A 15307-nucleotide genomic window follows, 5' to 3' on the forward strand; every position below is an offset into this window, starting at 1 on the left:
GTGTGTGTGTGTGTGTGTGTGTGTGTGTGTGTGTGTGTGTGGCTGCGGAGATGGCTCAGCAGGTCCAAAGACTGCTGCACAAGCACGAGGTCCTGAGCTTGGAATCTCGAATCCACGTAAGGCCAGCCACAGGAGCACACGTCTGTGGCAGGATGGGAGGCAAGGACTGACACCCAGAGTTGCCCTCTGACCAAATGCTGTGTCATGTGTGCTCCCACACTCACACACGTGTACATCTATGACATACGTGCACTCAGTGTGAGTTAGTATATTTTCATGTCTGCAATTTAATCGTACATGTGGATCCCTGAAAGGACGACTTCTGGATCAAAGGACACATAGGTGTTTGATCTTAGTAGATGCTGCCAGGTTATTTCCTAAAGCCAGCAGAATTTCCCTCTTGCTCCACCAATGTTTGAGGATGTCTGCTCTTTCTGAACTTTACAAGCGCTGCACGCATCTGTTTTCCAAATGCTTTGTTTTCCAGTGAGAGGAACTGGACAGACCCCTTGTGAGTTTGGAGTGTAGCTCCCTGATTCCTGTGAGGCTTATCGGCTCTTCTGCCTTCTGTTTCTGGGTGTCCTCTGTTCAAGCCCTGGCCCAGTTTACTCCTGGGGCCAATTCCCTTCCATTTCTCGGAGAGAGTTCTATCAAGTTGTGGCCTTGGGACCCTTCGTCACTAGCTTTTCCAGCTGGTTGCATGACAATATCCACTTTGCTGCAGTGTGAGGCCTTGGGATGGGTGGTTCTCCTCACATCGCTGTGTCCTTCAAGATCCCCAGCCCTCTGGGAACCTGTTCTCTAGCCTGTGTCCAAGCCTCAACACCCTCCTCCTCAGGGCCCCTGGGTGGTACTGCCAGCATTCTGAGGAGCTGCAAATGCCCCCTTCCTGAGATGTAGACAGACTGCTTGTTCGTTTCCCAGCCGCTCAGACCCAAAATAATCACCCAGAAACTGTATTAATTAAAACACTGCTTGACCAGTCACTTAGGTGTATTGCTAGGTAGCTCTTGTGTCTTAAATTAATCCACTTCTATTATCTTATATTTTACCACGAGGCTCGTGGTTTACTGGTACCACGTCTTTCTCCTCCAGCAGCTACATGGCATCTCTGTGACTCCACCAACTCTCTCCCTATATCTCTCTATATATTCTGCCCTGCTATAGGCCGAAGCAGCTACTTTATTAACCAATGGTAATAAAACATATTCATAGCTTGCAGAGGGGAATCCCACATCACTGAGACCTTATGGAAGAAGGGTCAGTGGCCCGCCCTAAGTGGCTCGCATATACAAGTGACACCCTTGGCTCCTGGTTTCCAAAAGGAGAGCCCCAGTCTTCACTTTCCTTTACTTGTTTTGTGTCTGGTTCTGTCTCTAGTTACCTTTTGTTTGTTTAAAGATGGTGTCTTAGTCACTGTTCCATTATTGTGATGAAACACCATTTCCAAAACAAGTATTATAAAATTAAGCATTTAATTGGGTGCTTGCTTACAGTTTTAGAGAGTTAGTTCATGCCCATCATGGCAGGGAGCAAACGGGCATGGTCCTGGAGAAGTAACTAAGAGCTCACACCATGTCCTGCAGGCAGCAGGTTTGTGAAACTTTCCAAGCCCATCCCTCCAGTGTGGCCACACCTCCTCCAGCGTGGCCACACCTCCTCCAGCGTGGCCACACCTCCTCCAGCATGGCCACACCTCCTCCAGCATGGCCACACCTCCAGCAACAAGACCATACCTCTTAATCCTTCCCAAACAGTTCCCCTAATGGGATCAAGTATTCAAACATATGAGGGGGCCATTCTTCATCAAACCACCACACAGGGTCTCATTCTTTAACCCCGGCTAGTCTGGAGTTCACCATGCAGCCTAAATTGACCTTGACTTTCAGGAGTCCTTCTGCCCATTCACCCAAGTGCTAGTGCTACAAGTGTGGACCATCATATTGACTATTTCTAGGTTTGGGGACATTTATGAAAGGAGAATCCACCTAGCTACACCTACTTACCAGAACCTGGGCCAACTTCTGAAATGGGAGTGTGAAATGCAGGGGGTATATGGTGAAAGCCCCTCTGCCTGTCTCATGGCTTCACTCCTCTCCTTTGCCTTCTCCAGGGCCTTCCTCTTTCCAAGCGACCAGCAGCTGGATCTGGATCTGTGGGTGGAGCAAGCCGAGCTTAGCTGCACTGAGCTCCACCAAATGCGTGCAGAGGATAATTGCCTCTTCTCCATCAACCCCAAGGCTGGGACCCTGAGCCCTGGGCAGGAGCAGATGGTGGAGTTCAAATACAGGTGCTCTGCACCCCGTGCCCTGTCCCTCCTTCCAGGAGATCCCTAGCTCTGACTTTTCTCTGTGTGACTGACTCCAGGGGACCCTAGACAACCCCCCTCCCCGGGAAGCCATCTCCTGCAGGGGAGGTCTGTGTCATCCCTGCCTCCTCCCAGCTCAGAGGGGAGGTCTGTGTCATTCCTGCCTCCTCCCAGCTCAGAGGGGAGGTCTGTGTCATTCCTGCCTCCTCCCAGCTCAGAGGTGGTTGTCTGGTTCAAAGCTACACTTGTTTTCCCACCTAAAGAGGTCTCTGGAACTCACTGTCTCCTTGTCTCCTCCTTCCAGCCACTTGTTCATTGGCACTGATCGCCTCTCTGTGCTCTTCAAGGTGTCCCATGGACGGGAGATCCTGGTGAGACCTCAGATGTAGTCCCGCTGGGGAACGGCTGTGGGAGCATCCAAGAGAGGAGCAGGGAGTGGTGCCCCTGGGACCCAGGGCCTGCATCTCTGCTGGGTGTGCCAGTTCTTGCAGGGCAGCATGCCATCCATGGGCTCTTTGTTTCCAGCTACACTTCATAGGCGTGACAGTAAGGCTGGAGCAGAAGTACGTGCACTTCACCTCCACCAGTCACCAGTTCATCCCTGTCCCCATTGGGGACACCCTGCCCCCTCGCCAGGTCGGTGGCCTATGTTAAACCTGTTGCCATGAGGTATAAGCATTGCTCTCTGTGCGTCTGTCAGTCCGTACAAGATGGCAGACACTGCCCCACGCGGGATGACTGGGGAGATCTAAGGCCAGAATCTTGTGGTATTTAAGCCCTTTGCCAGGCTCCATTCCCACACAAATTGTTCCCCTGTTAACAAAAGGGTCTTCCAACTTCTTTGATCATGGACCACGCTAGTATATTTTGTACCATTTGTGTTTCACTCCAGCGTTTCCACTCACATACACAATGTTACTGCAAATCTGCTCCTATCTACAAAGTACACAAATGACATCTGTGTTTCTTTCTGTCCTGTTCTAAGTGCTAGCTATGGCCCATCAGTTCATTTAGACCTGTTTGCTAAGCGGTCTCAGCTACAGTTTGGGAATCACTGCTCTGAGAGGCCCCTCTTTCCAGAGAGGTGAGGGTCAGAATGTGAATTCAGAAGTTGCCAACTTTTTCTTTTGTGGGTATGTGTTTGTACATGTGTGTGTGTGTACATGTTTGTATGTGTGTAACTGTGTGTGTAGGTCAGAGCTCTTTTTTAAAAGTCATTCTCTACCAGCCAAGCTAGCTCCAGGAAGAGAGTGATTGAGGAAAATATCTTTGGCAACCTCTGGCCTGCACATGTATATGGAAACGTGTGTACAGGCACCCACGACGGTGTCTGGTGTAAGTGTCCCTTCTATCGGGATTTGAGGAAATGCGCACATAGCCCATGCACTCTCTAAGGCTTTCAATCTAGTCCACGCTTGCACTAGGCTCTTGTGTAAACTTGGCAAATGTAAACTGAGGGCAAATGAAGTAAGTTTCTGTTTTACAAACAGAATTGCTGATATCCTAAAATGTTACAGACGGACTATTCACGTATCAGAGGGGAAAATGACTGGGGGCGGGCTCCGAGGTCTATCGTGAAGATAAGCTGCCCTCCCCAAATGCACAGTCCTAGGCTATCCGCTCTGCAGTCCTGAGCTGGCTGGCTACCTTCACATTCCTGCCCTTGCAGATTTATGAGCTATATAACGGTGGCTCGGTACCTGTGACGTACGAGGTCCAGGTGAACGTTCTGTCACAAGTTCAAGAAAAAAATTTTGACCATCCTATTTTCTGCTGCCTGAACCCCAGAGGGGAGATCCAGCCAGGCACCACGGCTCGGATCCTGTGGATCTTCTCACCCATCGAGGCCAAGACCTACACAGTGAGCGGTGGCCTGGGTAGTACTGGCAAGGGTTGGTGTTGGAGCTGTGACTTCCTCGGCGTACCTGATTTCACCGGTTCCTTCCCAGGTGGATGTACCCATACACATCCTCGGATGGAACTCAGCTGTCATCCGCTTCCAAGGAGTGGGATACGACCCCTACATCATGGGTGACACTGCTCCTTTCCACAACATCTCCTCATGGGACAACAGCTCCATATACTCTAGACTGATGGTTCCTGGGCAGGTGGGAGGAAGGAAGCTTGGAGGGTCTTAAAGTCCAGGGTGGCCAGCGTCAAGGGCTGGGAAGGCAGAGAAAGGAGATAGGTTAAGGAGGGATAGAGGGTGAGGCTCCAGCTTCAGAGAGCACCAGCTGTGCAAGAGGCTTACCCTGGCAGCCGATGTCTGGTACCCTTGGTATACTAGACATAGTATGTATGTGTGATGTGTAGTATGGTATGCGTGGGACACTTCACCTTCTTCAGTGCCCTTGGTCCCAGCCTTGTTTGTAAGCACAGGGCTAAGATTATTATGCAGAAATCTCCCTATTCTAGGTACTGTCTTCATATAGAACAGTCCCTCTCTGGGGCTCAGGTAGATTTTGCTCAAGATATTAGTGGTCACTAATACTACCGTTAGTCCATACCCTTCTTATTGTTGGGGGGCCTGGCACATTCATCTAGCCACCCATTTATTCAGTTACCCATATATGTACTTTTTCATCTGCCCATCGAACCTCATGCCACTTACAAATCTATGCATCCTTCTCTACAACCATGTGTCTATGGCCCCACCCATCTAATCATTGCACATCTGCCCACTTTTCCATTAAGAGCCCCATTAGACCCCGAATTCAGGATGAACACTGGAAACCCTGGGAACACAGCAGGCTTCAGGGCGAGGCTTTTGGGGTTATCCTAGCTCTGCCTGTGCGAGGAATTTGGGGAAGTTGCCTGTGCCCCTGAACCTTCACCGCTCACCCAACTCTAGGAAACAACTGTGCCTACAGAAGAGGGCCACTGTGAAGCTCAGACGTGTGGGAAACCCCTAACACAATAATCGCCCAGCTGGAAATGCATAGGAAATGGTAGTGTCTCTACGGTTTCTTCTGCATGCCCCCAGACTGACACTGTGCTGTATTCGCCAGCAGAACGTCTTCCTGTCCCAGTCTCACATCTCCCTGGGAAACATCCCTGTGCAGACCAAGTGCAGCCGCCTGCTCTTCCTCAACAACATCTCCAAAAGTGAGACAATTGTCTTCGCCTGGCAGCCAAGGTCCTTAGACTTCGGAGAGGTGAGAGTCCTTTGCTCCCACAGTCAGAACTTGTGGCCAGGCTCCTGACCCGTTCTGTACAGCCCCATCTCACCTCTTCCTGTCCCGGCCCGCCCCGGCCTCTCCTATCACGTTCCACCGTGCCCCATCCCATCCCTCCTCTCCTACCCCCTCCCATCCTGTCCTATTCCATCGCATCTCATCCCGTCCCATTCTGTCTCATCCCACCTTGTAAGAGCTTGCCTCGTCCTATCCTCTGCCATCCTTCCTCCCAAACCCACAGGACTGTCCCTAAATCAACAGGTAACTGTGAGCCCCATGGAAGGAGAGGTGGGTCCTGAAGAGGCCACCCCAATCCTGGTGACCCTGAAGGCCTCAGTTCACGCCAGCTTCTACAGCATGGACCTGATATGCAAGGTAGGGACCAGCTGCAGAGAAACACGTGGGGGCTGAGACACAGCTCCCAAATATGGGATAGAGGAGGGCTCCGAGTTCTCTAAACCCTCAGAAAAAGGCAGAAGCCAGCGTACCAAACTAAGCTCCAGCAGAGAGCATACAGATCTCTACTCCTCTCGCCTTGTGCTGGGCCCAGGTCTACCGGCAGGAACTCATGCATCAGTACCACAAGGACTTACAGGACTGGAATGAGGAGAAGGCTCGGCAGGAGGTGGAGTTCACCATCACAGACATGAAAGCGAAGGTGAGGAGAGCAGAGTGGGCCTCACCTTCCCCGATCCTGCCAGTCTTACCAGAAGAGATGGAGATGATAGACTGAGGTAGCCATGGGAAACTGGCCAGTCTGCCCGCTAGACTTGCTAGACTGGGCACAGCAGCTCCACAGCTCTCCTCAGCCACCCAGGGAGAGGAAGGCTGGCTGGAAATCCCTGGCTTCACGCAGAAGAATTTCACGAGAGCCTGTTGTGTGCTGAGTGCCAAGAACACAAAGGAAATGACACAGAACTCACCTTCTGACGAAGGACACTGCAGGCTCTGGAAAGAGCCTTAGGTTTGATTCTTGGTTTTAACCCTTGCTAATTGGGTGACCCCGGTTAGACCCCTTCACCTTTTAGTCCCTTGACTATAAAATGAAAATAACATGAATTAGGGGTTTTCTTCCAGATATTCCACAGGTGAAAGCAAGGCAAGACTGGCCCTGGGCTGTTCAGTGCGGAGTGACTGAGTGATGGGAATTCTTTGTAGCATTTGTTCCCCTTTTTTTCTGTACAAAATATGAGGATTTGGCTATTCAATTTTTTTAAACAGGGAGTTCAGCTCTTCCTGTCACAGTCTCTTAAGTCCTGAGGTTACAGGCACGAGACACCACACTCAGTCAACAACAAATGTCTTAAACGATCTTCTAATGCTAGTGAACCATCCACTGTGGAGCTACTGCTACAAGCATGACCGCGCACAGTGTGCCTACAGTCAAGCACGTATCTAGTGACTGTTTCCAAAACACAGGCTGCTCTATCTCTGCTGAGAGACCAATAGTAAACATAAAGCACCCTCCTAATTCCACCCCCTGCCTCCGCTCACATTTGTAACCCCAGTCTCCTCTGTGACCACCACACAGAACTCTCAGGAAGCTTCTGCTGCCCTGAAGCCTGGGCCCCTCTGAATACAGATCATATAGGCGTCCGCTTTCCAATCCTCTTTCCTTGTCTCTCTGAGTCTCAAAGACCCAGAGCACCAAGGACGAGCACCTTCAGGGCCGGCCTCTCTCCGTCGAATCAATCTCCTTGTCCATTCTTCATTTGACTAAGCAGATTTTCCTTGTGTGTTCCTAGGCGGCACTTACCTAGGGAAGGTTCGAGAAAAGGGGTATCATGGGGAGGTGGGCAAAACCGAGAGGGAAGCAAGGTCTGGTTATACAGAGGGACGGAAGTGGGCATGGCTGGGGCTGTCAGACCCTGAACTAGGATCTCTCTTACAGAGGAGAGCACCTTGCACAGCCTGTGAACCCGTGAAGAAGTACAAGGTGAGCCAGAAGGCCCCCGCCTGGCCATTCTCGGGGTAGCTGAAAAGGTCCTCGCTTGTCTCCAGAGATACCCTCCAGCCCTGAGTCAGCCTACTAGAAAAGAGGGAGGAAAATACTAGTAGGCAAGAAACCACCCTAGGGAGCGAGGCCAGGGGGCTCCTTGGCAGCGGGAGTAGAGCTCCCTATCACCTCTGCCTCCTTCTTCCTAAAGACCCTGCCTCCCATCACAAACCAGCCATCTCTCAGCCGACCTGCCAGCTGGAACCTGAAGCTGGCAAAGGAGGAGACATCGTGGCCGTGTCCTCAACCACCGGTGCCAGGCCTGCTCTGTCTAGGCCTCACCGCAAGGGCCCATGCCATTGACTACTACCTGGCCAACTTCTTCTCTGAGTTTCCCTGCCACTTCCTGTACCGGTGAACTCTTGGGGGAAGCGTGGGCTACCTTCCTGTAGTCTGAATCCTCTCCCCCATTTGTAGGACAGCAGAAGCCCACACTCAACCTTTAGGAAGGGCTGAAGCAAGAATTGGGGCAATGAGAATCATCATTACTGTTTCTCTCTATCTTTCCCTCCCTCCCTCCTTCCTTTCCTCCCTCCCTCCCTCCCTCTCTCCTTCTCTCCCTCCTTCTCTCCCTCCCTCCCTCCTTCCCTCCCTTCCTCTCTTAGTTTTCTGAGACAGAGTTTCTCTGTGCAACATCCCTGGCTGTCCTGGAACTCACTTTGTAGACCAGGCTGACCTTGATGCTTAGGTCCCTTTGAAGAGAGTAATAAAGAGGCGCCTGAGGAATCCACCAAGGTGTCCCACCCTCCCCTTTTGCCCATTTGAAGCCTCTGGGTCATGCTCTAACCTTAGGGTTGGGTGCAGCTCTCTGGGTACAGCAATAATATTTTGTTAAGACTGGGTGTGTGCTCTCCACTTTTGTGTCCTCATGACTGGGGCAGCTACCATCATGATTTGTGCCCCTCCCCCTATAGCCTAGTAGCTTTCCAAGTCTACTCAGAGTATCCTGGTCTACCCCAGGGAGCTGCCAAAGAAGAAATTATGCAGAGAAGAATCAAAAGGTTTTGAGGAAGAACCCCCTGATAAGGAGGAGCCTGTCTGGAGGCAGAAGAAGCAGCTTCTGGTTGACTGTCTCACGGCCATCATCAGGTACCCCCTGCTCTGAGCACTTTCATCCTCCTCCTCCCACCCCTCCCGCTGCATTGGACAAAGCTTCAGAAGCTCCAGTACTCCACTCCTGAGGAAAAGAGAATTTCTGCTGGAGGATCCTTGGGACAGATCCATTCTGATAGAACTGGCTAGACAGATCTTCAGGTTTGAGTCCTGATTGGTCGCTTCTCTGTGGCTGGTCTGATGTTATCTATAGGCAAGTTCCCCATGGCCTCGGGCACTCTGCCCTTTATGTACGTCTTTCTGACTTTCTGGCTCTGCCTGTACTACATCCTGTTCACCTCTAAGACTCTACAGGGCTCAGGGTTGCCATGTTCTAAGGGCGCTCCTTCCAGATCTGGCACTTGATAGTAAAATCAGCAGCCAGAACTGTCCCTTGGGAAGCAGGGAAGCCAACACTGTCCTAGCCGAAAGCCCTTCCACTATATTCCATATCTTCTTATTTTTTTCCTACCCAGAGGCCTGCTGGAAGACAAGACTTTCCAGGAGGCTGTGGACCAAAGTCTGGTGGAGCAAGTTCCTTACTTCTGCCAGTTCTGGAACGAGCAGTCAGCCAGGTTCCTGGCCCACAAGAGCAGCTTGTACTTAATGCCAATCCTGTCCCTGCCCTCCAGCTGCTATGAGAACGGGAAAGGCAAAGAGCAGGAGGAGGACAATTGCAGCTCAGGGAAGGATGCAGAAGAGGAAGAGGATGAAGATGAGGAGGAGGAGGAAGAGGAGGAGGAGGAGGCAGAAGAAGAGGAAGAGGAGAGAGATGATGAAGAACTGAGCAAGGAGGAAATGGAAGAGGAGATAGACAAAGGGGTAAAGCTGACCTGGTCAGAGATCAAGGCCACTTCACAGCCCACTGGGTCCCAGCAGTCCCTGCAGTGGCAATGGCAGCAGGATCTGAAAACGATGGTAAAAGAGGAGCAAGAAAATGATGAGAAAGAAGCCATTGGAAGGTGAATGGCTGGGACCAGACAAGATCTGGGAGTGCCTTACACTGAGGCTGGCCTCAGCTGCGTGGGACTCTCTTCCTAACTTGGGTCCCAGCGACAACCTCTTGGTGTAGTGTAAAATTTGGGTGTGGGATTTTCAAGAGAGCAGAACCCAGATTTATGTAGTGTGTGGTACGGATTGATAGCGTTTTCCAGCACAGTGCTCCCGGGAGTGGGGTGGAAGTCTTCAAAGTCTCTCAGTGGACAGGTAGGACCTGAGAAAAGGCTTGACTTTTTCTGATACCACCATCTTCTGGGACTTTTGAGGGGCGGTTTATTCTGTCCCTTTGGGATTCCTTGACCACACACGGCCACTTGTGCATCCTCTTATGACTGCTGTCCTCCAAACCTGGCTCTACGATGGCCCCACACCTAGCATCTGTGACATTGTAACAGGACACCCCAGTGTTAGGGCTGGGGGTAGGGCTTCCGATGGGAATCTGGGCAGAGCCCACTGCACGCTGCACTTGTGCACAGCTAAGCGGAGAAGAGGCTTGCAGATCTGAAACCTTGCTAACCAGAGCAACACCCTCCTCCTCCTCCCAGGCTACCAGCCTTCCTCAACCTGCAGGAGGCGATACTAGAGAACATGATCCAGAACATTCTGGTGGAGGCAAGCCGTGGAGAGGTGGTGCTCACATCGAGGCCCCGAATCATCGCCCTGCCACCAGTCAGCTTGCACAGGTCGGAGCCTGGGGTTATACTCATTGCTTGGAGGGGAGCAGGACAGGAGAGGCATTCAGATGCGGTTGGCAGCCCCACCCCCATTCCTATCCTTGGCTTTCTGTTTTGCAGGCCAGACATCCTGTTGCCCACGCAACAAGGAGAAGTACTTTGCTCTGAGATGCAGCAACCTACTACCAACTGTTTGCTGGGGTCAGCATCCAGCCCCTCTTACGTTCCTGCCTAAATTCCCCTTGTCCTGCTAGTAAAACATTTAGTGCTCCCCTTATCTGCTTGGATTTTATTTCCCTCTGCTTGGAAAAAGAAGTCTATTGAGATGTGTGGAAGGTGAGAGCTGCCAGTGTGGACGGCAGAGACCCAGCGCACCTTGAGAAATCTGAGGATGAGTTTCCCATGGACCGGCAGGCAAGAGGGCTAGATACTGGCAGAGGAGTGTTTTACTTAGTCTAGCCAGTGGAGGGCGCTTCAGGAGGGGCGCAGTTGGCTTTGCTACACCGCATCCTGGAAGAACCTAGTGCTAGGCCTGGTGGGCTAAACAGGTGGCCATGGAGGCGGGAAGGTCAATCCTTCTACATCTGTTCCCCAGCACCTCCAGGGCCAGCCTGGTTCCCTGAACTCAGCTAAGAGGTTAAGAAATCGAGCCGTGTTGCACGCCTTTAATCTCAACACTCAGGAGACAAGAGGCTGGCGGATCTCTGTGAGTTCGAGGCCAGCCTGGTTTATAGAGCTAGTCCCAAAACAGTCAGAGCTACATAAAGAAACCCTGTCTCTAAAGACCAAACCAACACCAAAACAAACAAACAAAAAAAGGTTAAGGAGGATACTGAGGTACGAAATAGTGGGCCAGAATTAGAATTTGGACACTTTTGGAAGTCACGGTTCAAGGAACTAGAGACGCCACTCAGTGACCTCCATTACCAATCCTCAGACCCAGAGATGTTCTGTCTTCACTAGGACATCCGCCTCTTTTTTTTTTTTTTTCCACCTAAGCCCCGCCGGGCAGCCTCTGTCCTCTGCTCCTCCCTGAGCTCAGAGCCAGGTGGGTGGAAAAGTGACATCTGGTGTTGTTCCAGAGGCACTCAGGTCCCCTGCACCCTCCCTTGCACGCACCCCCCCCCTCCCTCCGCGCGCCCGGCGGTGCCGCTGCCATGGCCGAGGCCTCTCTGCAGAAGCTTGGTTTCTGAGCCTGGGCGGGGGGAGGGGGACGCTCCGCCTCCATGAGTCAATATTTGCCCCGAGCAAACGGGCGCCCGGACAGGTGTGCGTGCGTGTGTGTGTGTGTGTGTGTGTGTGTGTGTGTGTATGTGTGTAGGGGCGGGGACTGACCTGGCAGTATAAGAGTGCTCTGAACCCTGGCTAGGGCACAAGCTCCGGGGCGTGGGCTGGGGAGGGAGCCAAGCTTGGCTGGTTTGGGGGGGGGGGGGGGGGCAGAAAAGCTGTGGAAGGTGGCCCGGGAGGGAGGGGCGAGCCAGGTGTGCACCTGTGGAGTCCGCCGCTGCAGCCGACGTGTCAGCCACAGCGGTGCGCAGGTGAGAGCGGGCGGCTAGTGCAGCGGTGGCGCTGCGCTCGAGGAAGATCACCGACTAGACGTCGCCGAGGACCGCCGCCAGGCCCCGGGTCCTCCGCTCCGGCCCCGCGACGAGCCCCTCGCACAAACCGGACCTGAGCGTTTTGTTCGTTCGGCTCGCGTGAGGCAGGAGCGGCTTCTCAGCATCAGCCCCGGGGCCGGCCAGATCGCCACGCAAGCACCTGCCAGCCGCCGCCACCGCCACCATATGGGTCGCAGAGACTGTGCACCGTGCCCGGGGGATATCCGGCTCCCGTCAGGCTCCGCCTGCCCTGCCCGCAGACTCTGTTCTGCCAGGGACAGCTCCCTACCGGGTAATGCGGGCTGAGCAGGCTCCAGCGGGGTGACCGGAATGGGCTGAAGTCCAGAACAGAACCCCTTCTGAAGGTGGAAACTGGGATTCTAACCCTGATGTAGCAAAGCGAATTCTGTGGCCTTGGGCAAGTGTTTTCCCAGCCTCTTGGTTCTCTCATTTGAAAAAAAAAAATGAGGCAGCGTTGTTTCTCATAAGATTGAGGGCCTCCGCCAACCTCTATCCTAGTTTCTGGGCTCCTACTGAGTCCCTTTAACCTGGCCCTCTAAGAGCTGGTGCCCCAGCTGTGAGGTTGTAGAAAACCCGGGTGTGGTGAGCAGAGGCTTCTGTGCAGACTCAAATCTATCCCTCCAGCTCTCTTCCATGCTACCTCGGCCACCCTGAAATTTCACTTCTACCACCTCCCCGTCTGCCTGTCAGTCCAATCATATCTGAGATCAGCAGACACCAAGGAGAACAAACACAGGACCTTCAGACACAGGACAGAGCTCACCACCTTTCTCAAACCCCATAATCCTGTCTTCTCTGCTGCAGCCCAGGCAGACAGGCTAGACTGAGTTTAGGTAGCGCTCAGCTCAGCCAGAGTTCCGCCATGGGTCATTAGCCACCACCCAGATCTGGGATGGGTCACCCCCTTTTCAGTTACTTAAAATGCCTGCAATGGCCTGCAAGAAGGGGATTGTCTTACACTCTGGCAGAGGAGCCCAAACCAAGAGCTGTACACAGGCCTGGAAGAGAGGCTAGGCCAGAGAGGAGTGATTTCAGGCTCCTCCATTCCTGCTTCTGAGGATGGGTGACAAAGCCCAGCAGCAGACTGAAGGTAGAAAGAGGCTCCTTGTACAGCAGCAAAGGCCCCGGGCTGGTTTGCTATTAGGGTCAAGAAGCAGTGGTAGAGAGTGGTACCAGCACAGATGCCAGGGAGAGGGAAAACAGGGTTATAATTCAGAACTTCCTAGAAGCGCCGTCTTATCCCATCCACTACCCGTTTCCCTAGCCCTGAGAGGCCCCCACAGGATCTGCGGAGTTTGCTCCTGAGAAATGGTTTTAAAGTGACTCTGATGAGGATCCCAAGGCCAGGCTCTGTCCACAAAGCCCCATGTAATCCCGTCCTGGCCTCTTTGACCAGGGTCTTCCCTCCTTGCCCTCAGTGGTACTGAGTGATTTACCCTCAGCAGTCTGGACCACCTTTCCTGTGTCTTTGATAGCACACACCCTCCCCCCACCCCAAGTATAGCATGGAGCTAGCTAGCACTCCTGGGGGTTCTAGGTCTTGAGTCTGCACACAGAGGTCTATCCTTGGAATGGTTCCCACATATAAAAAACAGCCCTTGGAAGTAGGGTGACAAAGAAAGACCACGCAGTGGGCTGAGGATCTGGCCTGGTGATGGGCATTAATTACTGCCCCTGCTAAATCTTCCTTCCCACATCCCCACCCCCTGCCCATTTCCAAGATTCACTTTTCCAGGCCATCATGGGGCATCTGGCCTCTCCTCTGGGTCCCTCCCTGTCAGATCGAGGTGGAGTCTGACAGGCCTGCAGGTGCTGGGATAGAAGGGGGGTACCCAGCAGCTGGTGTGCGGGCTGCCCCTCCCCCTTCCTGCTCCAAGCCAAGCCAGGGCCTGCTTCCTGTCTTCCCTGTCAGCACTCCGGGCTGGGGGGAGGGAATAGGTAGGGGGAAGAGGAAAGGGACAGACCAGTTGAAGCGCTTCCCTGGGGGAGGGGGGTGATGGGGAGACTGGGAAACAGCAGAGGGGAAATGGCCAAGGGGGCCACGGAGAAAGAAGAGGCCCGAGAACAGGGCAGAGACAAAGAGAGTAGCTCAGAGGCAAGTCAGGTCAGAAGCAGAGCGGAGCGCTCAGGTAGAGAAGGGAGCGCTTGAGAACTTTCAGACGGTGGCGGAGGCTAGATCTAGCTAGCGGGAAACCAGGGGCAGTGGCCGAGAGAAACCAGACACATGCAGGCGTGCACACACACGCATACACACACACACACACACACACACACACACACACACACACACATACACACACGAGGTGTGCGTGTGAAAGAACAAAAGATGGAAACCAGAGAGGAGTGGGATAAGAGGTCCAATGGATGAACAGAAATAGAAAACCAGAGGTGTGGTGGAGGGAGAAGGGAGAGGGCGGCCTGTGGAAGTGACCCCAAGGGAGGACACAGAGGTGGGCCTCAAATGGCAACAGCCAGGACTGGTAGGATGAACACCGCCTCATTAAAAAGCCAGAAGATGGACAGGTACGAGCTCGTGCACGCAGTCCCTGAACAGTGCCGGGCATGACTCCATCTTTCCCTGTCAGGTCACTGCGGAGCAACTGCCCAGCTCCCACCCACTCTGGTGCATCTGGCTCAGCCTTGGAAGTTCTGGGCTCCGCGGCCTCTCAGGGTCCGTGTGAGAAGGGGGCTTACATCCAGGTGCTAATCCCTCTCCAGCCAGGTTAGCACCGGAGCCTTGGTGACCTTCTGGGAGATTAATCCCCATGGAGACGAGACTCGCCCCCTCACTCTGGCTAGGCCAGGTGGGGCAAGGCTGGGGCAGGATGGGGAGAGAAGGGCCTTCCTCAGACATGGCAGGATCAAGGCTGGAGGACCCCTCCAGCAGCTAGCTTAATTTATAGGTAAAGCAAGGGGTGGGGCTGGGGGAGGCCAAGGAAACCAGAGGAAGCAGAGGTCAGGTCTTCAGCTCCACTCCCCACCCTTGTTCCCTTGCCAGCACAGGGGAACTTGGAACACCTCCCTGACCTGTCAAACTTGAGTGAGCAGAGTGGCTCCTGGGATATGGAAAGTGAAAGGCCTCTTGTGGAGTGCTCTGCTGGCTTCCCTAGAACCAGGATCAGGTTGGGAAAGGTGCTCGCTGCCTTGACCCCTCCTGGTCCAACCCCACCCCATCCTAGAGGAAGTGGGGAGAACCCTGAGACCACACCATTTGTTGAGTGTGTGCGCGACAGGGTGGCTCTGTGTTTTACATACATTTAAATCCCACCGGAGTCAAGACAATGGTTCCCATTTTACAGAGGAGAAAATGGACTTTGAAACAGAAGAGCTGGCCTGGCGGTGGTGGCACACTTGGGAGGCAGAGGCAGGCAGATCTCTGTGAGTTCAAGACCAGCTTGGTCTACAAGAGCTAGTTCCAGGACAGGCTCCAAAACCACAGAGAA

At 53.2% G+C, this 15307-nt stretch overlaps 1 protein-coding gene across 1 annotated transcript in view; it reads left to right on the top strand.

Moving 5' to 3' along the window:
• The window catches only part of Cfap65 (cilia and flagella associated protein 65), a 33100-nt gene extending 22588 nt beyond the window's left edge, over positions 1-10512 (top strand). The window contains exons 20-33 of the mRNA XM_026786445.1: positions 2114-2290; positions 2613-2679; positions 2834-2944; positions 3978-4169; positions 4258-4416; positions 5320-5463; positions 5746-5859; positions 6035-6142; positions 7376-7420; positions 7632-7834; positions 8441-8569; positions 9049-9534; positions 10117-10254; positions 10366-10512. Coding sequence (XP_026642246.1) covers positions 2114-2290; positions 2613-2679; positions 2834-2944; positions 3978-4169; positions 4258-4416; positions 5320-5463; positions 5746-5859; positions 6035-6142; positions 7376-7420; positions 7632-7834; positions 8441-8569; positions 9049-9534; positions 10117-10254; positions 10366-10480 — 2188 coding nt within the window. The 3' untranslated portion in view covers positions 10481-10512. The remainder of the gene's footprint in view (positions 1-2113; positions 2291-2612; positions 2680-2833; positions 2945-3977; positions 4170-4257; positions 4417-5319; positions 5464-5745; positions 5860-6034; positions 6143-7375; positions 7421-7631; positions 7835-8440; positions 8570-9048; positions 9535-10116; positions 10255-10365) is intronic.
• Positions 10513-15307: the final 4795 nt, after the last annotated feature.

The sequence above is a fragment of the Microtus ochrogaster genome, linkage group LG4 (assembly GCF_000317375.1).
Source record: "Microtus ochrogaster isolate Prairie Vole_2 linkage group LG4, MicOch1.0, whole genome shotgun sequence".
In the NCBI taxonomy this organism is placed as follows: domain Eukaryota; kingdom Metazoa; phylum Chordata; class Mammalia; order Rodentia; family Cricetidae; genus Microtus; species Microtus ochrogaster.